Raw genomic sequence first — 26,475 nt, forward strand, 5'->3', positions numbered from 1 at the left:
TTTGAACAAGAAAATCAGCACTCGTAGTGCAGTCACTATACAAGCACTGTAAGTGCTAAATTAGCACTTCATTTTTTACAGTGTACCATGTCCATGATAGTAGACTGTTGACAGAGCAATAAACGGTAATAAACGGGATAAAGCTGCCGGAAGAGGGCGGACCCAAACTTTGTCAATGTGGGTTTAAAAAGGGTTAAGGAGGAATTTGAGTTATCACTAATCAACTCGGATTCAAAATATCACCAACTCTTCATGCAACAGGGGCCGCGGAACGGTTTTCAAAGTGGGGGGGGGGGGGGGCTGACCAGCATGCAAAAAAATCACAATCCTATGGTAATTTTTACGTTTTTTTGTACTCGGTTTTGGAAAACAGTGGGGGGGGGGGGTTGAAGCCCCCCACCCAGCCTCTCCCCGCTTCCGCGGCCCCTGCAATCAGCATGTGCCTCCCTAAAACTTCCCCTTTAAAATACTAAGTCATTTAACAAAAAATTGCTCGCTTTCACATCCATGCTACACTCTAAATTACAGGGATTTAAAATAAGTCTAGATGGATTGTAGTTAGGGACCAATCGATTTCTGGATTTTGTTTTAATCCTAAAGACTTAAATTTAAATCTCAAATGATTTAAATTCAAATTAAATTTAAATCTTTCGAGATTTAAAAAAGGAATCTGAAGGATTCAATTAAATCCGGAATTCGATTGGTCCCTAACTACAGTCCATGTGGACTAATTTTAAATCCCTGTAATTTAGAGTGTACTCTTTGATTTTTCTAATAGAGGACTCTCACTCCCTCTTTGATTTTTTTTTTGGGGGGGGGGGCGAGGAAGACCCTCTTTTAATAAAAATGATATTATCAAATACGAAATTGTTCTTTATGATCCCACTAGTGATTATGCTTACTTTCCTTTCACTCTAAAATAGGCCTCTCCCCTTATCTCACCCCCTTGTTCTCTCAGCTCTCTCTCTCTCTCTCCTGTTCTTTCATTCTAGTTCCTGCATCCCTTATTATTTCCTTTTTAAATAATCAATGAGACAATTGATTTTCTTCATGAATTGAACTTGACAAATAATGATAGTCGACTTGATTTGGGTTTAAGATGGAATGAAACAATGCCACGATATAAAACATTAATGACTGAGAAAGAGCAGAGGTCAAATTTTTATTTATTTATCGATAATATCCTCCAAAACAAGGTTTTTAACGGTGTTCATATATTTTTAGTTTGTTTGCAAATAATCTTGGAAAAGGTACATGCATAAACTAATATACGTGGTAAAACGATACTGTTACGATATGCAACAAAATAATAACAAGTAAGATTAATTTTAAATTTGATTGCTTTTTTTATACAGGAAATAGATCACAATGTAATAAAACAACATAAGAAAATCTTAACAGTTCTTATTAATCCACTATAATTATGTCCTATATTAAATAATATCCAAATTGGCTGGCAACGATTCCTTTCAAGTCCGTGAAGACGAAGACGAAGTTGGTGCTGATAAACAATCGATTTCAGCAATCCATGGGTTGACAACTGTTCTTCAGAACAGGTTGATGATCTCGATGAGAACTAAGAGTTCATCTCTCAATTAATAACTGCAAACAGTTCACTGATGGTGTGCAAATAATTCCACAGAAGTTAATGATGTATCCCAAGTAGAGATAAACTAGTTTGTGCCTGAGGTCACAAAATCAAAACCTAAAATTCATAACTTGATTCCGACGGATTTTAGTAATAATAATATCATGTATACGCCTTTTCATATATAAGTATGGTGTAAAACGCATTTGAAAAAAAATAGGGAACACAAACAGTATAGGTCTGAAATTTAAGTAACAAACAAAAATACAGAACTATGAAGTTATTATGGAAAGTGTGAGTTTTTACTTTTGAGACACGAGGTTAGCTTTTAGGAAATCTGCAATGAAGAAGGAAGCTAATGGGGGTTCCATGTTTTGGGGCGCTGTTTTAAAAGGCCCTTGGCCAAGCGAGTGCACGGAGTAGATCATATCAACCAATTATGTTGGGGATCAAATATTGACACATTCGCAAGTAGACCCCCTATGTTTAATAAAATTTTCACCAAACCTTTTTCACTTTTATCAAAGTTAATAATTTTTTTTCGTCATGGACATAGAGACAATACAAATTAATATATATCTGAGGCTATGGTCATGAACAAAGTCGACGTATACCGTATTTTGGTGTCGACAGAAAAGAGCATTACATGGAGTGTATATGATACTGTGTGCGCCAATAATGTGGTTTGAGTTTGATTTCTCTTATTAAACTGCAAGTATTATTATGTCAGTTTTTCTTACTCCCTCATTTTGTCGAATCACATTCATATAAAATTATATGCTTTGCCTGGCTTCATGTTTTTATATTATTATTTGCATTTGTACTTATTTCTAATCATTCCAAACTTGTAAATATGTAATTATGTTGATTTATGTCAATGAAACATAAAAGAAGAAACTTTAAGTTCATTATTTATTTTTTTATTTTTGTAAAGAGGGAGGGAAACCGGGGAGGGCCATTATAGCTCTGCAGCAAAAATAGCAAACAAACTTGTATCCGCCGCGCTGAAGACAGTATAAAGAGCGCCATCATGAGAGCAAAGTTAGAGTATCCTAGTAATATACGGTATTTCATCGAACTCATTGAACTTGAAGTCTAGTCATGAGGTTCGCTGGCGCTGGCGGCAAGATGAAATTTCACTGGTTGCTAACCATATTAATGGTAAGTTAAATGCAGGGTTTACCTAGAGCAATTAGATCTATAGGTTTACCACGATCGATTCAATATCTATGAACCTAGTGAAATGTTTCAAATCATCGCTATTAAATTTCTGTCGTGTCCAAGCAGCGGCGACGGTCAGTAAGCGAATTCACTACTCCGACTCCCCCTCAACTAACCGTACCCGGGGCCGATTGTACGAAAGGGTCTTTCCAAGGACCGTCTTTCGTGTCGCCCATCTTTTATGATGCGCTGTACGTACGGTATGCGTAGCCAGGCGGCTTCTTGAGAGTAAAAATCATTTACTAACGTAGGCTTACTCTCAATGAAGCCAGGGAGTCCTTCCTATTCACCTACACGAAGGACCCCGAATTTAACCTGAAATTACTTTCACCCTAACCCAGAGAGCTCCCGCCCGCGTAGCGGGCGGGAGCCCGGCCCAGAAGCTTACCGTGTATTTTACCATTGTCACCGGACTAGGGTGATTTATGGTCTAAATATTTCTCCAAATGAATTGTGAAAACGGAAAGTATACAATTACCACGATTATATGGATGAAGGTCTAACGAGTGGCAGATTCCTGACATCTGGGCACAGTCTGGAACCTCAAAAAAACGAAAAGTTCTCTCCTTCTACCCAGTCTCGATCGGCCATTTTGTTACGATTTTTAACAAAAATGGCCGATCGAGACGGGGTAGAAGGAGAGAACTTTTCGTTTTTTTGAGGTTCCAGACTGTGCCCAGATGTCAGGAATCTGCCACTCGTTAGACCTTCATCCATATAATCATGGTAATTGTATACTTTCTGTTTTCACAATTCATTTGGAGAAATATTTAGACCATAAATCACCCTAGTCCGGTGACAATGGTAAAATACACGGTAAGCTTCTGGGCTCCCGCCCGCTGTGCGGGCGGGAGCTCTCTGGGTTACTTTCACCCTAGACAGCTGGCAGCCGTCTGTTTCGAGGAGTTTTTAAACATTTTTTTCTTTCTTATTCTCCTCCTACACAGACGGCTCGCTAGCGTGCAGCCACCATTAGGGGACTTGCAATGCGAAATCCCCCCGTCGGGGCTCTTCAATTTTTGTCTTTAATGAATAAAAATTTTGAAAATTAACGCGACCAAAATGCAAATTAATATTCCCTCCTGGCATTAATTGCCCCAAAACGGAGAAAAATCAAGTTAAAAGGAACAAAAACAGTGACTTACCTCGGCTGTCGCGCAAATTCACTTCCCCGTTTTATCCGATCATAAGTACATAAACATATGGCCATTGAGTCCCCTGTACAGATCGCGCTAGAACTTCGGTCTCTGTATTTGGTGAGTGAAGCCAACGGAGTTCAGCTGAACAACCAACATAACAGAGACCGAAGCTTTTGGTCTACTTTCACCCCCGAGATTTCTACCGGTGAGTACCGCGGCTACCGCCACTACCGGTACTTTCCTTCTAAAAAGTAAAAGATCTAGCTCTAGTCTAAGTCTAAATCATGTATGTACATGTACATGGCCATGGATGGCATGGGATAAAACTTAATTTCCGACATTTCTACGCTCTCGTTGTTATTTTTAAACAAGAATTCATGAAAAAAAATGAGAAAAATATTGTGAAAAGACGGAAGAGACTTGCCCGATGTTTACGCCGCCATCTTGTTTCCTATTGTTAAAATGTTAGGGTGTCTGAAGCCACACTGAAAAGTGTCAGCATAAAACAGGCTGATTTAGGGGAAAATATGGCACATTTTTTTCTGGGAAGTTCAGGCTACTAGAAAAATGTGATCTGAATTGATTATTAACTTGTGTTTGGCATGTATGGAAAGAGAAAATTCAGGGGCTTCTTTTGACAGTAAGGACAAGTTTATATGATCATTTTAAATAAGGATTTAGAGATAAATTGCAAACCCTTGCACCATTGCCATTGAAAGACGTGAATCCTTTCCTGTTTGTCGTGTAAAGCATATAATTAAACTTGGTGAAGGAATCAATAACCCCTTGAAAATAGGATTCATGTCTTTTATAGATACTACCATAACATAATTCTTTTCACATATTAAAAGGATTTGAATAATTACAAGTTATCCCAATTAACAATGCAAATCTTCTTGCTTGGGTTGACAAAAAGTCTTCTTTTCTTACTTATGAAGGGAAATTCAAAGTTAAAAGAAGTTCAAATGAAAAACAAAATAATTCAAGTAAACAATTAAATTTTTAAATGAAATTTGACAGCATAATTCGAAAATTATGGCAAAGATAATGAAAAGATTAAGAGTAAGTCTGCCGATTAGCAAGAAGTCTTATCATCAAATTTCTCATTTCTGCCACGTTGGCGCAAGCCTCTTTTTGAACCCCCGACAAAAACGTCCCATGTTCGCTCAAGCTTGAACAAAATTTATTTTGTTAAATGGCATTTCAAAGATAAGATTTCAGAGCATCTATTAACATCAAAATATAGTTATCATAATTTGAAAGAAAATTTTTATAGACTTTTCAAAACTGTCCTCTGTTTTTTTTGTTGATACGCACTGTATATTGTCCTGAAATGAAATCTTCTGAAAAGCAAAGCTTGTTAATGAAGTTTTCCTTTAATAAATAAGACATATTAATGCAAGATACAAAGTTCAAAATATACAAATCATCATATCTTTCTTGTAGAAGTTAAATGTAGATCCTTGTAAAATATATTTTTATCATATTCTCCCAAGTTAAATACAAAATATGAAGAAAAAGTGAAAAGGACACATGAAAACAAAACGTTACAAAAGCAGGACGTAAGAGAATGAACAAAGCATGACAAAAAGCAATACAAAAACAAGACATACGAAATAGTACAAGAACGGACAAATTGAAACAAAAACAACAAAAAGGACTAAAAACTAGTAAAAGGAAAAAAAACAAATCTGCACAGGTAGATCGAATGAAAAGAGACAGTGACGGGAAAAGAAGTGAAATAAAGGGAAGGGGGTGGGAAGAATACAGAAGATCCTCAAGATATCCTAAGTAGGATGAATAATTGGAGTGTTATAGTTATTACTGAGGGTTTTTTAAATGCTCTATTGAAAATATGAATTGTAGGCTTATTTCGTAAAGTGTGTGAAAGTGAGTTCCAAAGTTTGATGCCAGAAGAAATGAACAGTTAATTTGTTAATAATGTCCTTGTTCTAGGTAAATGGAAAAGTCCTGCAAATCTTGTAGGGTAGTGATGGATATTGATATTTCTTGTAAACATAGAATGAAATACATCTGGTAGTTCATCTTTACTAAGGTTGTACATAAAAGATCCAAGATTATTTAGTAAAGATCATGTATCTTAAGAATATCATGAGTCTTAAAAAGAACATTCGTGTGTGCCCGATAATGAGAATGGCAAATAACTCGCAATGCTTTTTTCTGGATTAGTAAATGTCTACTGGTATTCAAATGAAAATCAGCACAAACCCCCCCATGCAATAATACAAAAGTTCAAATGCGGGAGGATCAGCATAGAGTACAAATTTATTAATATAAGTCTGGAAGTAGAATTTAACTTAATTTATAATTCCAATATTCCGTTACATTATTTGACATGTATTATCTATATGTCTCTCATAACGATAGACATAATATTTTTATTTGTTTTTGTCTCACCTGCATACCAGAGTGGGACTATAGGCGCTGCTTTTCTGACGGCGGCATCAACATAAAATATTAACCGAAGGTTAGGTTTTTGAAATGACAGCATAACTTAGAAAGTGTTTGGATCTAGTTCATAAAACTTGGACACAAGAGTAATCAAGTATCACTGAACATCTCATGCGAGTTTCAGGTCACATGACCAAAGTCAAAGGTCATTTAAGGTCAATGAACTAACAAAAATACAATCATGAATCAATAAAAATCATGTGTATTTCTGTGGTACAAATGTTGAATATTAATGTCATGAAAAAATAGAATTGAAAAAAAAATATGGTAAACAGAAATTATTTATTTACTACGGTACCAGAAGCTTGTTTTTTTGCCAAATATCGGACGCAGTTTCCAAATATCGGACACGTAAAGTTGTGCGCCGCGATCAATTTCGACTATTTAAATCACACTCTAAATCCCAAAATAATTGCTTGATTGTTGAGAAAACAACTTATTTCAGCTGCGTAAATGCCGATTTTGATATAGAAATAGGTAAATAATAATTATTTACTTACCAAACGGACCTCTTTCGGCTCTAAACATCGGACGTCTTTGCTCAGCTGCGCGTGACTTTAAGCGCGCGCGCGTGCGTTAACAGCACGCATTTCTAATTCAATCGGCTGATATGTCCGATATTTGGGAGGATGTCGAAATTCCTGTGGCGGCCGTTGCAGATATTTTTGCGATAGATCGAACATGTGAGAATACGGCGATATTTCCAGCGAAAAATCACTTCCACTTATGAGATATTTTGGGTCATCTATTTTTTTTTGGAGTCCAAAATTAGCGCAGGTCATAAGAATCTTTAGAAGTCAAAATCATGAAAATGTGGATAATGTGATTACCTTTGTCATCCATATGTCCAATATTAAATACATTATGAATAAAAGTTCAGTATGTTTTTTTTTTTTATTTCTTGTTTTATATTTGTTCATTCCATATTCTATCCCGCAACCATTTAGACCTACTGTGATTTTTCATAATTGCTCTAGGTCTAGGTACTGTAAACTCAGAAATATTCACGGCACATCAATTTTTGCGGCAAGATCGGCGAGCGCAAAATTGTGAGCATCTATTTTACAGACCTGCCAACCAGTACGTTTTTGCAACCAAAATACGGCAGTACGTCTTTTCTTTTTAAAATCCTTTATTTTTTATCGTAATTTATTGAGAAAAATCATCTCTTATCTCTATATGTCTCTATTTGATAAAACTTACACAAATATGGTTATTAGATCAATGTAATTTCAGGTAACTTGTTTTTTTTTTCAATCATTTTGTTAAAACCAGGGTGAGATATACACATGTTTAAATGTTTTTTTTCATCTGCAAGAGCAGTGCGTATTTTAGCTTGCATGCAGCTTGAGTGCCGCGATGAGCGAGTGCGCCACACATTTTATTATGAAATACACTTTTTTATTCATAGAATACAATTTTGCATTCCCAGAGGTTGGCAGGTCTGATTTTAATGCATGTTTAGAACCGGGGCTCAATCGCGTGTATCCTTTTGGTAAGGAGACTGTATAATTTGACCTATAGAGGGCGACATTTAAGCAAGCAAGATTGAATGCTTACTGTGTACATTTATGCATTTTGATAAAATTTTTTCTTTTAATGCGATCATTTTTTTACAGTCGCAGATCGGTATTTGAATTATGATGTTGCTTGAAATAAAAGTTGGTTTTGCTGTTTGATTGGTGAGTGTTTAGGTCTGTTTGACACGTCTGGAGACTTCTTGTCAATCGCCCAGGTGGGTCGATTGATCCCATGCACTTTGAATCACTGTAATCCCCCCAGTCTCTACCCGGCACTTGGCCCCATACTAGGCTAGCAGCGCCTTCATTTTGCCTCTCCCTTTGTCTGCCGACAAACAGAAGTTGCGCTAAATGTCACAATAGTTAATGGTCGGAACAAAACAATGCTGAATTATGCCGCTGTAGAGCTAGAATATGAGCAGAAGATACAGATACAATTTTGTTTCCGGGAATGTTAAATAAAAATTAAATCCAGCCAGAAATGGGGAAAAAGGTAGTGACATTATTTTTAGTCATTGTGGAGTGTGCAGTGTGAATTAAAGAACCGAGGAATGTGTTTTGAAGCCGCCCAGCGCGAAAATAACAGCGTTTGCAGTAAATTATGAGAAAGTGTTTGTTCCTATGGAAAGAAAAATTCACAACCAAAAGAGTTCTGTTGCCAAATTACAGACTAAAAGCAATAGATATTAAAACTATGCAAAGTTTATTAGCACCAAACTTTGTCTTCGGAGGAGGGAAAAGGTCTCAAAAATCCACTTTCAAATTTTGAAGTAGTCAAGTTTGTATTTAACATTGAAAGTTTCTTCCAGCGTGACAAGTCACAGATTTCAGCAATGATATTGTACTATTTTGTAGTCAATGTGGTATGAATAAGGGACTAAATAAGGCATGATTATCTGATAAATGTCACAGTTTGCTTTTATTTTTGCATCATTATTAGATGATCCTTGTACAGCTCGTAAGATGTCAGGAGAATGGATGTTCTAGAAGCCGTTCAAGAGTGGCACAGTCAATTTTGGATAAGGTATATAATTTTTTGATTTTGTTTTTTTAACCTCCTAGAGGCACACAGCTTTCATTGTGCCTTGGAAATCATTCCTTTGAAGTACACGGTAGGTATAAAGTTATTCAAAGCTTATTTCTCTCTCGGTGTCAACATCAGCAATAATCACTTAGAAAAAAGTGGTGCATTGTTGTGGAAGTGCATGGTCAATTTATTATCTGGACAGGAATTAAACTTTTCCTTCTTCTGAGACCAAATTTGCCAAGGTTTGACTTGAAATGGTTCATAAGTTGAAAATGAAATTATCTTTAGCTCATCAAATTGGCAGCAATCACAAATTTTCCATTCATTTTCATATACTTTAAAAAAAAATATGGATATCACATGAGACAAAATTAATGATAAAAGAATTCATTTACAGATACATTGCCAATTTGCTTTTTTAAAGAGATTTTTGTTTGTTTCACAGTGTTGCTAATAATGATTAGCTCATGTTAACAGTTTTGACTCGGGAATGGCACAACATACTTTACTTGGAATGTTACCATTTTCTCCATACTTACATTTGTCTCTCTATATAAACCACATTCCATTTTTTGCTAGTATTCAGGGTGATGAGAAACTGTCAAAGTGTCAAGGAGACACTGTACTGTTTAAACCAGTTTGTAAATTTCATAAAAGTCATTTTGGGTGACTACTGTATCCCTACTGTTGCATATTAAAAAGAAAAAAAGTAGGAGGTGACAAAAAAAGAAAGGAATAGAATGAGCAATAGGACAAGAAGGAGGAAAAAGTGTTTGGTGACTATTACTGTAACTGCTGTTTTCACATGATTGATTTTCCATATTTGCAGGTTCTGAAAATTGTGCCACACAGTATTCTACAAGAGTGCGTTTCTATTTATGTAATGGAGAAAAAAGTGTGAAATGACACAAGTTTGCATTTGATTTGACACATTTTACAAAATTAATGAGAATTTTTTTCAGGGAATAATTTGGCACTCTTTTTTGGCAGCTAGTCAATAGAAAGCCAGTTGATACATGTACATCTAGATTTAATCTGAGCATGTGTAGGTAAAGATCATTTGTTGTCTGACCTAGCAGCACTCATGCAAACTGGATTCCACACACCGAGCCTCATTGATTTGATTACAAATAACGGAAGCTAGAATAGTTTTTAGGTGGTCATAGTATTCAAGTGCATGTGTGTAAATTGGAATGCCTACATAAGCAATCATTTGTTCACTCCTGATGCATTTTAAAGTATCCAGGTGGAGGCATTCTATTTTCAAAAGGGAATTTAAAGCTATTCGTGAGACACTTAATACTTTGTGGAAGCTCATCAAAGTGTTCAAGAAGACTTCCATGTTATGAAACGTCTGTATGCTGTGGATGTTAGAGGTCGTTTGAGTTAGGCTAAACTACAAAATGGTCTAAACTGAGTAGCACTTAGGAAATCAGTTTGATTCACTGCTTCCAGTGAAGGTAAGAGATTGATTATGGGCTGGTTTGATTGATTTCATTGATTAGTGTGTATGATCCTTCATAAAAATCTGGCCCACGATCAGATCAATCGTCAAGCTTTATGTTAAGGTTTGCTGCTCTGACTTTAAATCTGTTTGATCAGTCTTTCCTAGCCATCATGCAGAAAGAAGGACTAAGTCCTGGAACAGAATGTCTGCTGAGGCCCGAGAGGAACATGTACTGGGACAATGAAAGACACAAGTGGTCGGAGCTTGCGAACAATTGGAACTGTCTTTACTGCGGAAAGTCCTTCCACAACGAGCACCATATCGACAATCATTATGATAATAGGCATAGGGACACAGTATTGAGGGTAAGAGGAATCATTGAAAGCATGGGGGCTTCAAGTGCACTGCATATTCATTGACATAGCAACTCATTTGAGTCATGGCAGAACCCGTTGGTCAGTCTTTTATCAATAGATTGGATGCATTCCCAGCTATTAAAGACTGATGAAACTGTAGGCTAATGAACTGTGCACTGCATTAGCAAGAATCTTCCAGCTTATTAATTATTGCACTATAAAAGCAGAAAACAATAGATTCAGTGGACCAAATCTATTATCTGTTTTGATAGTGTAATTTACAGAAACCTGACTGGTAATGTAGGAAGAGGTTTTTAAAGTGATCTTAAACCTGAAATTGCTATAGTCTAATCTAAAATCTAAAGTGGGTTAATTCTATTATATTTATTTTGATTTAAACAATCCAATGTCAAGTGGGAAATAATAATACCGGTAATATTATAATAATGATATAGGATTTGTATAGCGCATGTATCCACCTTGCTAGGTGCTCAAGGCGCTCCTATATTACCCCAGCTAAGCTAGTCTACCGATTTTAGTGCACACAGCTTTTTGAGGAATTACTTCCTACTGGTACCCATTTACCTCACCTGGGTTGAGTGCAGCACAATGTGGGTAAATTTCTTGCTGAAGGAAAACACGCCATGGCTTGGAATTGAGTCCATGTCCTTCAGACTGAAAGACGAGAGTCCTCATGATTGATTTTTGTTTCAATTTTAGCATGTATGTGGAAGTCTGCCCCAAATTTCTGTTCTCAGAAGGCAATTTCAGTACCACACATACTATAACAAAAGTTAAATGATATGTTAATGTCTCCACCCACAGTAGGCCTATAATGTAAGAAGTGGGGGTTTTCAATCGTTGGTCTGAAAGACTGAAACCATGGTTTATGTATACATACCTGCAGATTTCATGCATGTCAGGGTGCTAAATTCAAGCTTGCTTCTGTATTATTAAGCCAACTGTTTGTGTAACATTGGGGACGTTGAAAGAAAAATACTGCAATCAATCGCAAATTTCTGTTACAGATCAGTATTAACTGTAGATAGCCAAATGCACTTGTTATTGATCATAAGTTTCTTGTAATGCCCTTTTAACCCTATCTAGGCCGGGGGGGGGGGGGGGCCACGAGTCGCGCGATATTTCCGCGACGCAAAATTTTTGGACCGCGCTGCTTGCTGACTTTTTACTTTCAAGTCTTGCGCAACTTTTGAGACCAATTTTGCGTCACCCGGGTACGCGGTTCCGAAATTACGCAACGTTATGTAAGTGCATGTCAGACCAAAAATTGCTCAAAAACGTGATTTTGTGTACAAAGTCAACATAAATGTGTTTTCAACCAAAAATCATAAATGTATGTTTATTTTTAGTTCTGCTGGTCTAAATGTATGTATTTTATGCTGTTTATGATCTTAGAAGAGTCCCCAACGAATTTCATTGAAAAAACAATGAAAAACAAAGGGTCCAAAAAACAGAGAAATACATAAGAAATTGCAAAAAAAAATATAATACATAAGAAATTGATCTAATATCACAATTCTTTTCATGTAAACTTGCTAAGAACACCACAAAGAGTTTCTATGCCAAAAATTAGAACATTTGGAGCTTTATTTATGGAGTTAAAGGAAAAAGTATGATTTCGCATACTAATTACGCATAAATTAGCATAATTACTTAATAACAATTCTTATGAAATAAATTACTATACAATTTTGTAGATTATATCCCAGACAACCTGCGTGCCATTTTTGGCGCGATCGCGCAGTCGACGGCCGAGATTTCAAGGGGGGGCCTGGGAGGCCCCCCCCCCCCCCCCCCCCCGGCCATATGCATATGAACTCCCAAAATACCCCGGCCTAGATAGAGTTAAACAAACATAAACAGCTGTGATACAATACGGCCAGTTATCCGTTCAAACACCTGTTATGATGCTATTTCTCAAATGGACTTTTTTTCGCAGAGATTGCGTAGATTGTGGGTGCAAGCAGGTGTGCCTGAAATCTATTTTTATTTTACATTGAAATTAATTGGCATTACCAGTAATATTTTTACAGTTTAAATGTTTATGGTTGTTGATTAACTTTTGAAATTTTGGGCGAAATGAATTCGGCCTAAATGTATTGAGTAGCAACAAAATTACATTAAAGAGATTTATGGCAAGAAACTTGCAATCAATCCTGTGTATTTTTGGTCGCTATGTCAGTAGTGTCTTGTAATCAAGTACAATTGTACACTTGATCGCTAATTTGCTTCTCAAAATGAGGAATGCTAATTGATTTGCTACAGCTAAAACTGGTGTCACTTGTTAATTGCAACACAAATTTGCATTCAATTGCAAATATTTTCTTGCAGTACATGTAGCTTTGAACAAAATAAAGATTTATGTAATGTTGATAAAGTACATTTGATTGTGCCTATTTCTCTAGGGACCTGAAGCAGTTTGTCTAGCCGATCATTGTGATTACCTGCGCTGTGACATCATATCTAGTGCTAAAAAGACATCTTTTTGGGAAGAAGCTCTCTGCAAACAAAAGGATCTCCTTGCTCTAAAAAGGAAATGTCAGGTGAGTCTATTTTAAAAAAGTATATATTGAAGCAATTCTCTTGTACAATTCAATTAACGTATCAGCTGAACTTTCACACACAGTTTCACAAATATACAAGCTATGATTATTTGTAAATAAATGGACATAATGTCTGCCACCTTTTTGTGGATATCAGGTTGATTCCTCTCTAAATGTTTAAGAGGGTATGAAGTTGATTACTGTATCAACAAAGTAGAAATGGTCAATTATATTACAACACCAAAGATATTTTCTTACTCAGTAAGCAAGAAATTGAGTACATTTATCTCATTCCATAGAAATTTTTTTTTTTTTACAATGTATATAAATGAACTAATGTTTTTTTTTTTATAATGGTATAACGTAAAAAAAAAAGTAAAAAAGAATCAATTACAATTTGGAGAGGAACTTGCAATCTCGTGTTGTAATCTGAAGTTTAAATTGCTTTGTAGAAGGATTCCAAGTCAGTGAGTCATTCATATTCTGTAAAAAAAAAATACTTTTCCATATTTTGTTGTTGATATGCTTCTGAAATTCTATGGCAACTCTAATTTTATTCCTATTAGGGACATGTGTGTCTCATCAGTTTGCCATTCATGACCGCAATGGATGCCATTACACTGCATAAGGGACGTCAGGCAAAACGATATAGACCAACAACAATAAGGGGCATGATATTATTATTGATAAGGGGGCTGACACACCAAACTGCATTGTAGTCCTACCACAGTGTTTAAATGTAGTTTTGTTGTTTTTTATGGGTCTTACTGATCGTGTTTGGTCCTCTAAATTGCAATCAATTTATATTCCTTGCCCCTTTTCTCAAATTTGGTTGTGCTAAGTTCAGGATTTACATTAATGTGCTTGCAGTTATACAGACATGCCAAGTCTCACGCATTAGGGCTCATACCTCTTTCTCATGCCTGTACCATAGCCTATCCTCATATACATTATACTCACTGTTTGGTGATCTCACGCCGAGTCGCGGTGTACTACTCAAAATCTAATGCATAGGCTAGGTCCTGTCTTACAAAGAGTTACGATTGATCCAATCAACCTCAACTCTATGGAAATCCATCATTGTCATAATATTTTCTACAAGAAATTTGAACCATGTCCTTTGTAAACAAAGAGAAGCACACTGAATTTTTAAGAAAACAATGAATGTATGAATATACATCATAATTAGAAAATATTTTGAATAATCATACATAATAGATGTTGACATTGCTGGCTTTCCATAGTTGTGGTTGATTGGATCAGTCGCAACTCTTTGTAAGATGGGGCTCTGGTCTTTGTACTGTGCATCTCTGTACATACTTTGACAGGGTTGTACTTTCTCTTTTCCCCATCACTGCAGAATATCATGAAGGCATGTGTCCCAACCCACATTTCAGATGCAGAGAAGAAAAGTATACTAGGTTTGTTTTCTACCGATTTTCTTTCTAACAAAAAGTGCTCACACAACTAGATTAAAGACACTGACAGTTGCTATGATATGAACTCTTGCTGGAATATAACTTTTCATCGGAAGAGCCAATCAAAAAGCAGAATTTTCATTGTTGTCATGGTAAGTTGACATTCCAGATAGACTAGGTATCATAGCAACTTGTTTTGAGATGGGGCCAAGAAAGGGGGGGGGGGGTGTTGGATGGAGATCCAACATACATATTGACCATGCTTGAATGTTTTAATTTGATGTATGCAGTGCCGATGGCTGATAATGATGTTGATTCTAAAATATACTTACATGGTTCAGCAAATTGAGTTGAAATGGTTATTGCAATTGAAATTGAAAATGGAATGCAAAATTAAGGTTTTAGTGGAAATTTAAATTCATTATGTTTCAGTCATCAGATAGCCTTTTGTGATTTGTTACTTTTGTTTATTTATCACAGAAAAACTGGATAATGCTGTGTGCTCATTTCTGACTTGTGAAAATTACTGGGAGAATCCATACAAAGAGGTAAACAACGTAAGGATTATTATTTGAAGAGGTAGAACGCGAAATGGCTGTATGTAGCATGCATTATGATATAACACTTGTTATTTACTTCTTGTTGCATTTTAGCAAATAAAATTTAATGAGAACAGTAATATAATAATAATATGATATAACATAATTATTAAAACATGAAGAAATTTAGCAGTGTTATTACAATATATATTGTAAAGAAATGGATGAAGAGAACAATGGTAGGTGTAGCTTAAATCAAGGTTCCCCAGAGCTATCTACCCTTTGGAAAAATTGGTGATGCCGAAAAAATGTCTCTGCCGGGAATCAAACCCGGGCCCCCAGCTTTGAACGCCGGTGCCTTAACCACTAGACCACAGAGTTGGGTTAGTGGCTAGGGCGACCCCGATCCGATTGACCGTCAGATAGACAGATTTTCGACATATATATATATATACTTATATAGGAGGGTAGATGTACAGGATGTAGCTAAATTTCATTGGTTAGTGTAGGGATAGATGATATAGTATTTTGAGTTGATGGTACCGTAGCATAGGAAAATCATGAGGGCAACAGGCCTGTCGCCCTCATCTTAGTCCAAATCGCCCCTGAAATTCCCCAAATGCCATCCTTTGGGGTGACTATATTTTCTGGAATCCCCATAGATCTGCTACAAACAGTATTCTACATTTTTTTTTAAATCAATATATTAGTGGAATGTCTATATACTACAAAATGATAATTGATTATTGCACCAAAAGTAGCCCTTGAAGAAAAGAAACACATGTGGCCCCAAACTTCAGCTAGTATTGCCTGAAAGTTAAGAATAAAATTTGCCCCTAAAAATAAAAATGAGCTCCTACCCTGGTTGATTGGTCTATCCCATTGAAATTTTCTGGCATCAAGTTCCACAGCAAGTTCAAATAATTGATTCATAAATTCTCATTATATTATGATCTTTAGACCCCATGTTAGAACTGAACCATGTATAGAGTGTAGTGACCTTGAATTGGGCTATTCACTCATGGTATCAGGCACTTGCAAGAGACATTCCACAAGTCAAATATTTGCCCAATTTGAAATTGAAACACTTTTCTGAGGCCAGATTATGCAAGACATGCCTCGTCAGATTCAATTTTTTCTTCCAAGTCAAATAGATTTCTGTTGTCCCATATCAAGTAAACTGAGGTGAAATTACCTAAAAATGATTATAAGTAACGATGTGTCACTGATTGCTTTGTATAGATTTGTTGTACTGTTATTTATATGTGTCAGTGTGTAACCGTTTCATGTGATTTCCAAAAATAAAATAATTCCTTTTTTTAACCAGTACTGGTCTTCTTTATTTGAATAAAAATATGCACAAATATATATGTACACAAACAAAAGTTTTACAAGTTATTCAGTTTTAAATTCCATTTGCTAATATTCACATACACATTTTCCTTTCGTTTACCTCTCTCATCATATCAGAACATATATGAACATAATTTTCAAATCATAAAACTTCATCTTTTTCATTGTAACTAATGTTATCTTGTGACATTTGTAAATAGAAAATAATGCATAGTTCAATATTAAATTAATTTCTTGTTCTTTTCCCTTTCTGATTTTTTCGTCCAGATGGCAAGTATACGTGCAGAAAGAACTGCCATCTACTTGTTTGCAACAATCTTCACTATGTTATGAATTATTATTTTGTTATCAAATTTGATAACCAATCTACATGTTTATGTTTTCTGAATATAAAAAGATATATTCTCTTTATCATAACTTGTACAGGTGACGCCTACAAGAACTGCCGCCTACTTCATTGCAGCAATCTTTACTGTTTTTGGTTTCATCATGTACTATTGCTTGGCATGCTCTCACCTTTTGTAAGTGGAAGTCATTATTTTACAGACTTTTCTCTTCACTTTGCAAAAAAAAAATTTAGCTATAATTGTTGAGTATCTTGGGAATTGTATTTTAAAAAAAAATCAAATTTTCAGTGGTTGAATCCACCAAGAAGAATAATTAAAAATTACCATGTATGCAGAATTATTGGAATACTTATTTTTCCAAGTCAAGAAAAGAAGCCTAATACCAGAAGAATTTATTGAATTATCCATTGGCCTAAAATGTATTCGTCAATGAAAATAAAAGTCTTTTGTAACTGTGTTTTCTTGGTAAGGGATGACTTAAGATGTGTCATGAAGCATCAAACAACTTTTGCATTATTGAATGAAGAAAAGAAAGTTTATTTGAAATTACACATTTATAGTGAGTACAAAGTAGGACATCATTCACTCATTTAAAAAAATATCAATTATAAACATATTGTTTTGCGAAAATAAGGGGCCAGCACCTTGCATAGAGAGGCTCATTGATTGCACATTTATATGCATGGACAAAAATCTCTGTGATCCTTGACATGATCACCCTATGTACAAGACTCTTCTGTATATTTTACACATATTTTAGCCATTTGTCACCAGTGTTGAAATTTAAGGTCTAATATCAATTTATGAAATCATTTCTATTCTAGCTGACAAAGAACTTTAATCTCCAAAATGCCAACTCTCTCACTGCTAATGAATACCTTTTAAATCTCATTTGTAATAATATGATAAAAAAAACATTAAAGTTTGTAATATAAAAAAATGAATGTGAATGAAAAATCATTTACTGCGACTGACTGTGAATTTACTTTGGTTTGCAAAGTAAAATCTGTGTATCATTTTGGTGTCATTAATTTTTTTTTTGTTTAATGTGATTACAGCTCTGACGAGAAGTTCCTTGGAGATAGTGATGGTTTAATACGAGAGAGGTCTAAAGTACCAGACAATCGTCGCTATGTCAGTTACCCGGCTGAAGGGCAGTTGATACGAAACCGGCAAGGCATGATGGGAGACAGGTGACAACAGGATTTGCATTTAAGCTGTAACTAGATGTATTGGTGCTTTAACTTCAAAGAATTCAGGCTTGATATTAAACAATCTTCATGAAATAAGGTCTGAGTTTGGGATTTTAATGCATGAGCTCATTTAGTCATTACAGTCATTACACCTTTGCACGTTAAGAACCCACTGCACTATTCGTATAAGAGTAGGGGGAAACCCCGGTGTAGTGGTCCACCTGCATCCCCCCCAATCAGTCATATCGGGAGGAGAGACCTGCGGGTCATAGTGATTCAGTTCGCTTTTCGCCTCCCAGGCACAGGTGACGCCAAACAAATAATAATAATAATAATAGAATATGAGCATCGACCTCTAAACAACAGAACATTTATTAATATCAGATGTTAGAATTTTTTTTTCAAATTACTCTCAATCAACTGAATTGTAACATTTCCCATTTATAACCAGCCTATTGAAGTTAAGTCTTGGATTTTCATTCACAAGCCTTTACTATATGAGCATCGACTTATAGACATCAGAAGAGTTTGAGAATCCTTTGTTGATCACCAAACGGATCCATCTGGACCCTGTTTCAAAGAGCATGTAATCAATATCTAAATGTGAGAAATGTTTAAAGAATTGATCTTGGCCAGTCAAATTATAATGTTTCAGCATCTTATACTATGTCAGTAGCTTATAACATCTTGTTATTTACCATTAATAACAAGCTTTATAAAATATAGCCTGAGTTAGGGATTTTAATTCCTGGGCCTTCCTTAGAAACAAGTTCATAAATAGCTCACCTTCAAGATTGCTCTAAAACGTATGCATAATATTAAGTTATTTTTTACTTTTCTGTGAAATATTTTAACAAAATCATGAAACTGAAATGGCACTTTGGAGATTTATATTGCAACAAAAGAACATACTTAAAGAAATAGTGTGTATTCTTGCTGTACATTTATATGCGGGCAAGATAGTTAATCAAACAACGTGGATGATGATATATCTGGCATGCGCTTAGAGATGTAATTTTTCTTAGTATCACTTGAACCGTCTTTTTTCACCATCATCGGAGCTACTTTCAACAGAAACAATTATATGATCTCCTTACTAACAAATCTTTTCGTCGCTTTGCCCACAGAGGCTTAGCACATGCACCTCCAACAAGCAATCATTTTTATGTTTGATGCTTGGCTTTGGTGGTTCTGCAAGATTGCTTGCCAATGCCAACCTGTACAGCATCTCGCTGAAAGATGAGATCCTTGATTTCATGTTATCTGCTTCCTGAAGTAGCGATGACTGTATGTGATACAGGACCTCCACCACTTGCACCTCCGCCCTTTTGACATTACATTATGAATTGCAAGAAAATAAAGAGAGAAAATAATTGTTTCTTTAAATCTTATAATTCTATTTCAGAAAGTTCCTCCTATGCAAAGCAAATATTTTTATGTCTTGAATAATTTCATCAATGCCCCTGGGCCAACAACTCTAGTATCAATCCACATTTTGTTCAGTGATTTGTTGCCTGTTTTTCTTTTCTTTTGAGGCTTTTCATATTTTTTTCTAAAGTGAAGTAGTCAGAAAAGTAACTTGCACGTCTACTTCAAATGGCACATGAAGCAATGCAATAAACTTGATAGGTTTAGAGTATGATACCACATCACATGCCCTCTCTTTCTCCAGGATCGGTAGCTTGTTTTCTTTTATGTCAGCAGATTCGAAAGGTATGTTGAACTTCCCGTCTGGCAAGCCTTGGACTGCCATTCGGTGGTTAGCTGGGTCAATACCACATCTCTTCAACAACTCAAAAGTATTTACATTTGCTGAATCAAGAGATACAAGGACAGGACATTATTTTTGAAAGGACCCATTCATGATGAAACAAGTAGCCAGATGACTATTAAAACATGCTCTTAAAAAGCCTAAGCCAAAAAACTTAGAAAAAATAGACTGAAATGACAGACTGAAAGTTACTGGACAAATGAAGGCATTTGTCCTTCCACGAATGAAGATGAAAAGCATAGAATTCTAATTTAAGAATGATTTAACTCGTCAAAGCAATGATGTTGCCACCTTCGGTGTTCGCATCTGAGAATCCCTCCACAGTTGGTGCTGGAAGAGCTTCTAAAACCATTTCATGGCGATCATGAAACTTGGGCCAGGGTCCACCTCCCAATGAAGATAAATTACATGTAAATTTTGATCAGTATGTTAAGCATAACCCAAGGTATAATAATAATAAGAAGAATTTTAAAAATAATAATAATCTTGTTAGGTGTATCCAAGCAATTAAAGATATATTATTACCCCACATATTGGATGCAATCAGTACCATGAAGGCATCTACTCCCTAGGGAGAGAGGTGCTAGAAGTGTTCAAACCACCATCAAAACAATATTACACATGCATTGCATGACAACAAGTACAACAAATCTTAATATCCAGTGGTACCACTTTTAATTTCTAAGCCATATCTAATTACTCTCTAATTAATAAGATGAGACAAATTTTCCCCTTTCATAGACCTCTGGTTCCGATATTTTTTAGCACGTGACACCATCTTCTGCCATAGGTCTCGGAGGCAGGGTCTGGCTCCCTTCTTCTTGGGGAGAGGGGCATGCCTCGGCTCTTGAGCATCTCAGCAGCCCTTTCCCAGGAATCTCTCAATCTTTGTTTGCTCTGAAAAGTTGAACAAAAAGATCAAAACAATTACTTTCACACCTCTATTTACCAATTTAATCTCATGAAGATTTTATTATTTTAAGTGAATAGAGTGACAATGAATTCTTGGAAGCACTTTCTCAAAATGAATGTTTTTTTTTTTTTTCATTCCTATGTTTACTTCAGAGAAATTATCAATTTCATTACCATGAGGTTCCTGGTCTTTGTATGACTCCCACTGTTGGCAAAATTATTCCTTACTGTCTTGATGAGGTGAGGTGGATCTGAAATGAAGTACACCTTCCGAGTCTTGTCAAAGGGATTCCAAGTCAAATGCCCATTTTCACTTCTGCACATCTCATAGAATTTCTTGTTTGTACTTGCACCATCAGAAGTAACTGCTCGAACACGAAGTCCATACTTCTCAAGCACTTTGATGCCTCCCCAAACACAAGGATACAATTCATCACATGACATGCTTACAAAAGGAAAGTAAGCAAATGGGGCCTTCATGTTCGATAGCAATGCGCGGACCATCAACACAAAAACATGGCTTGCAAGTTTTGTTTTCTGTCCATTCAGAGTGTTCTCAAAGTGTTTCAGTTCATTGTTCACATCATCAAGGTCTGGAAAACCAACTTGCCTTCCACCTGAACTGAAGATGAGTCCTGTCTTAATTTTCATTTCGCCCATTAGTAGGCAAACATTGTGCTCATATTCCGGCTGATTGCTTAAATCTTGTTCATCGATAAGCAGTTTGAGAAGTTCTTCATTTATACCTGGGGATGAGTCGGTAAAGTGTGTGTAGTTCCGGTGAGTATTTTCATGCGGCAAGTTCAAAAATCCAGAAGATCGAATGAGATTATAAGCAGATGAAGATTTTGAATGAAGGGCTGAGCAAAGACGGAGAAGGGCGGGATGCCATCGCATTCTAGTAGGGTGTGAAGAAGCTGATTTTTTTTTGCTGTTCGAACAGGATTCTTTGGGGAGAATCCTCTGGGAGTGAACGGAAGTAATCGATGGTGTGTTCATCGGTGAGGATGCTTTTGAAGCACTTTGTCTGGTCTAAAGGAAGTTCTTGGCCCTCATGAACCCATTTTGCAATCTTATCTTCTAGTTTGCTGATTTTTGTTCTCATGGATTTGACAGTCCCACAAGCTTTTCTGAGGCGATCTTCAATTTCCTTGCCAGGGAGGTATTGATGCGGTGTATTTTGAGATGTGCTAGGCTGATTTACATGAAGCTGCAAGTGTGCTTCTGTATATTGAGCACAGCCCACATCTAGGTCTGTCAGTCAGTAGGGGGCAGCTCCTATGACTAACAGTTGACAAATCTGGGCAATGGTGGTGATAAGCAGGTTTACCTTTTAAGTCTGCATCTGTCAGGGAAAATTCATTCCCTGTGCAGACTTTGCTATTTACCAAGAACTTCAACAATGTTTCTACATCTGAATCTCCATTCATCTGGCAAGGGATGGCAGAAAACAAGGGATGATCTTTCTTGACTAATCACCCATAGGCCCTAATATGCCGCGATCCTCCTTCGTTTATAGTCAAGGTTATTTTGGCATTCCCATCTTCGTCGGGCTTGACAACCAATATTCTGTTACTTCTTGAATGAACTGTGAGCTCTTCAAATTGTTGTGCTCTTCTTCCAACAATGGTCTTTAGATTAGGTTTTACCTGAGTGCATGTAGAGCATCCATCATCGTGGGGCCCCGAAAGGAAACAGCAATATTCAATGCAACTGCTTTTCCTTCTTGCTTTGTCCCTTCCTCCAACGCTGTAGTTTGCGTAGGCAACCTCCACAGATGAATGGTGGGTGAATGGTTGAATCATCCTCAGAAACATCAATACCAAGTGCAGCTCTAATTATACCAGCAATGGGTGTTAAAGAGCATGGGCGGGGTCCCAAAAGTATGCCGCACAGTCGACATTGCTCCTTGAGTGCATCTTGATGAGTATCTACATAAAAAATGCAATATGAGATCAATGAATATTGACTACCTTTAAGGAATTTATGTAAATCATAACTTTTGAAAAGAGCCATATCCCCCCCCCCCCAAATAAAAAAAAAACATTTGCCAAGACTCGCTTCACCCAGATACAAACATTTCAGACCGTTGTTACTTTATTTTATCTTATTTTTCATGTCTTCACTAAAATACTATGCCCAATTTTATTTTTTGCTTCAGTTTGGTACAAAATAACAATACATGTATACAAACCATCAATCATATCTTCAAACATTGAACTGCGCATGTGCACAATATTACTCGATCACAGTCGATGAAAAATAAAATTCATCCGCGCTATTTCGAGTCGGCATGAGAGTGCGGGATGCAGAGGGGTCGTCAGCTGTTACCGCGGGGCAAGATCGAGCGATAAGAGCAAAGCGGCACTTTCATTTCGTATCCAATTTAATGCGTTGCGTTACACTCGGTCGTAAAAAAGTCTCTGTTGTGATTCCAGTTAAAGGTGATATCTCCTTGATGTCATCCACATCATGACTGTTTCAGGGCATAAACATTCATATCATATACAAATAAATAAAAATTGTGACAAGCAGATTTTGAGGAATATACCAAAACTATCCACCCTCTTCAATCTTCCTTGCAGGAGGAGATTATCGCTTATGTGTTGCCTTGTTTCCAATTCCATGGCACAGAAAAGCTTATAACATTCATCGTGTTCCTCATAAAGTCTGCCATGATTCTGGACAGTTGTCTAGACCGATGTGTATGCAAGAAAGGAGTCTGCCTGAGTGTGATCGTCTTGCTTTGCCCAAAGCCCATCCAGAAACCTTAAATTCATCAGCCACCTGTGACTTCTGCCTCTGGTACCGCTTCCAAAGAGCGAAGGGCACAAAGCCTGCTACATAACGCAGCACCTATTCATCATGAACAGAAATTTCCTCGCTTGAAACTGTCTCATGCTCCTTTTGTTCATTCCTTACTCCCAAAATAGACTTCAAAGTACATTCAAGCACTCCTTGAAGAAGAAATCTGATGGAAAATTCACAACCTTCAACATTGAGACCAGAGAGATTTGTTAGTGGCTCGGGCGACCCCGATCCAATTGACCGTCAGATAAACAGATTTTTGGCACTGCCAATTAAATTTCTTTTGTCGGGTGTAGGTGAGTTTTGAACAACGACAAGCCGATATGCCTCGGGTGGATCAGAGCTATTGCTGAGATACAGTACATGTATGGGACAAATTATGCAAATGGGACAAATTATACAATTGTGTGAAATTATACATGTACAACAGCTTTGGAAACCCTTGTATTCAAATATGTTGTGAAAGAAATGAATGAAGGGAACAATGGTAGGCGTAGCCTAAATCAAGGTTCCCCAGATCTATCTTCCCTTTGGAAATATTGGCGATGCCGAAAAAATGTCTCTACTGGCATCACCAATATTTCTAAAGGGCAGATAGCTCTGGGGAAATTGATTTAAGCTATGCCTACCATTGTTCTCTTCATTCATTTCTTTTGCAATATATATATAAATCAAAGAGTTCTGCATCGGCGTCATAATGTAGAAACAAAAGAAGACTTAATAGAAACGCCGTGAGGAGACATAATCTTCCAAATTTTCGGTCATAGACCTTCTTCAGGGATGATTTTATTATAAAAAACAGGTTGCATCATTTTGTGATGATACCAACACGCAGTAAATACAATGCGCAACAACATAACGCGACAGGTGCATTGTTAGAAGAAATTGTGACGTAATGAGTAAAGTCCGCGCAACTATTATGACGTAGAGTTAAAATGGCAAAAAGAGTATAGCTGTATTCATTGCCATTTGAGCTGCTCATCACCCATGCTATCATTCTAGCCTCAGGTCTCACTTTCTTCATGTAGCTGGGTTGTCTTGGTGGAACAAACACTTTCCATATGTTGTAGTCTGGCCTAACTTATGCTATAAATTACTAACTACTAAATCTAACCTTAATGGATCACGGAGTACTTCGATGGCCTGGTTGAAGCTCGGAAGCGATGCGAAGCTACCGTTGCAGAGCGCTCTGTTGGGTCCTAGCTGGAGGATGTATACTGCCGGGGTATGTCTCGTCCACTGGCCAGGTGATACACGCTTTCAGCGATGGATCCATTAGAAGCAAACTCAAAACAACAACTAACCTACAAAGTGACTCGGCTTTATATGGGGAACCCGTAAGCCGCGACTAGAGGCAGGAGTGGTATGGCTTGCCAAAAGGGAATACGTACGTAACCATATGGATAGAGAATGAGGAAACTATATAAAAGTGCTTGTCACTACACTATTCCCTATCTTATTAAGGATAGATCTTATCTAGACTTATTGGGGAACAACCCAGAATCAACCTAACAAATAACTCATAATTCAAAAGAAAATTGAATACAAAAACAGGTATCAGAGGGGAATTATGTGACCCTGCTATGTAAACATAAGTAGGTACATGTGCCAGCTTCTTGCTTTGTTCATTCTTCTCTCTTTTCTTTTAACTCTCCTTTTTTTCTTTTATCTTCTTTTCTCTATTTCTGTTTTTGTTTTCTTCTGTCTTTTCTTTTATCTCTTTTTTTCTTTTATCTTTTCTCTTTTTTTTTTTTAATAAAGCATAGATATCTAACATACATACAAACTAAAACTTTATCTGAGAAATCAACACTAATAGCAGTATCCAAAATAAGGACTGTAATCTATCCCAAAATTAGGCCAGATTGGTTTCTACTATCCGCAACATTATTGCTTTTACTATCATTTTTATAAGCATGTTCAAAAAGAGGAATTTGAATCCAAATTTATTAATAAGCAGCGCGTAAATCATGTGTCCAGGGGAATCTGTGTGACGTTAAGACCCAAATGAAAGAATGAAGTGACAAGTATGCAGATGATTATTTACTGGTTACCATTTAATGCTGCCATGCGTAATTTACTGATCAAATTCCAGTCTATTGACTTTCGGGGGCCATAAGGACGGCGCCCTTAAGAAGACGAAGGATAAATAAACTCTTGAGAGATACCCTCCCAGGTAGGTTCTGGTGAATGAGACGGTACCCTAAAGGATTGTTATGAGGGGGCCATGAATACGGCGCTCATGAGAAGAACATAACATCTTCATGATGTGTTTTCTTTTTGACGGACACAAATATGTCAATTTAGCCAAAAAATTAAATAAACACAATTTAGCAACAACAACAAAAAATGGATAGAGCCTACGACTGAATTAATGGTAGAAAAAATAGGTAAGATTTATTGCTAAAGTATTGCCAAACACGTTATGTGCTTCCCTCATGACATAAACATCTTATGCTACGGTAAGGCCAGCAAACTCAGAGTAGAGTACTTGGGCATTATGAGCCGTGATTCGCATTGCCTCCCAGAAATCCTCGTCCCTAATACGGGAAACCAACCGACCAACATCCTCTAGCAGGTAGGGGGTATTGATCAGTAGACCAGACGTGACTGGCAAGTACGGTGCATCCGTCTCTAGGAGGAGCTGAGCAGCGGCATAAACATTCTTGCACGCAGCCATCCACTCTTGTAACCTGGGGAGGTCACCAGAGAAATTATGCAAGTGGATGTGTTGGTGCTCTCCCAAAACTGCCTCAAGAGGTCCCGGAAGGGGCCGCGCAGATGATGTCCACATGGATCC

The 26,475-nt window shown here is 36.7% G+C and overlaps 1 protein-coding gene across 1 annotated transcript; it reads left to right on the forward strand.

The window, feature by feature from the left end:
* Positions 1 to 2,618: 2,618 nt before the first annotated feature.
* Positions 2,619 to 19,907, forward strand: LOC129254203 (uncharacterized). The gene is made up of 8 exons (XM_064094869.1): positions 2,619 to 2,749; positions 8,881 to 8,964; positions 10,570 to 10,779; positions 13,197 to 13,334; positions 14,695 to 14,755; positions 15,233 to 15,300; positions 17,071 to 17,165; positions 18,050 to 19,907. Exons 1-8 carry the CDS (start codon positions 2,690 to 2,692, stop codon positions 18,186 to 18,188), a joined length of 855 nt encoding a protein of 284 aa, XP_063950939.1. The 5' UTR covers positions 2,619 to 2,689; the 3' UTR covers positions 18,189 to 19,907.
* Positions 19,908 to 26,475: the final 6,568 nt, after the last annotated feature.

Source organism: Lytechinus pictus, chromosome 2, assembly GCF_037042905.1.
Source record: "Lytechinus pictus isolate F3 Inbred chromosome 2, Lp3.0, whole genome shotgun sequence".
NCBI lineage: Eukaryota > Metazoa > Echinodermata > Echinoidea > Temnopleuroida > Toxopneustidae > Lytechinus > Lytechinus pictus.

Excerpts from the sequence above, each read along its gene's own strand:
- LOC129254203 (XM_064094869.1), top strand. The coding sequence starts at position 2,690 with ATGAGGTTCGCTGGCGCTGGCGGCAAGATGAAATTTCACTGGTTGCTA. Across the intron at positions 10,780-13,196 it reads ATAGGGACACAGTATTGAGG|GGACCTGAAGCAGTTTGTCT; the intron begins GTAAGAGGAATC and ends CTATTTCTCTAG. Across the intron at positions 13,335-14,694 it reads CTCTAAAAAGGAAATGTCAG|AATATCATGAAGGCATGTGT; the intron begins GTGAGTCTATTT and ends CCATCACTGCAG.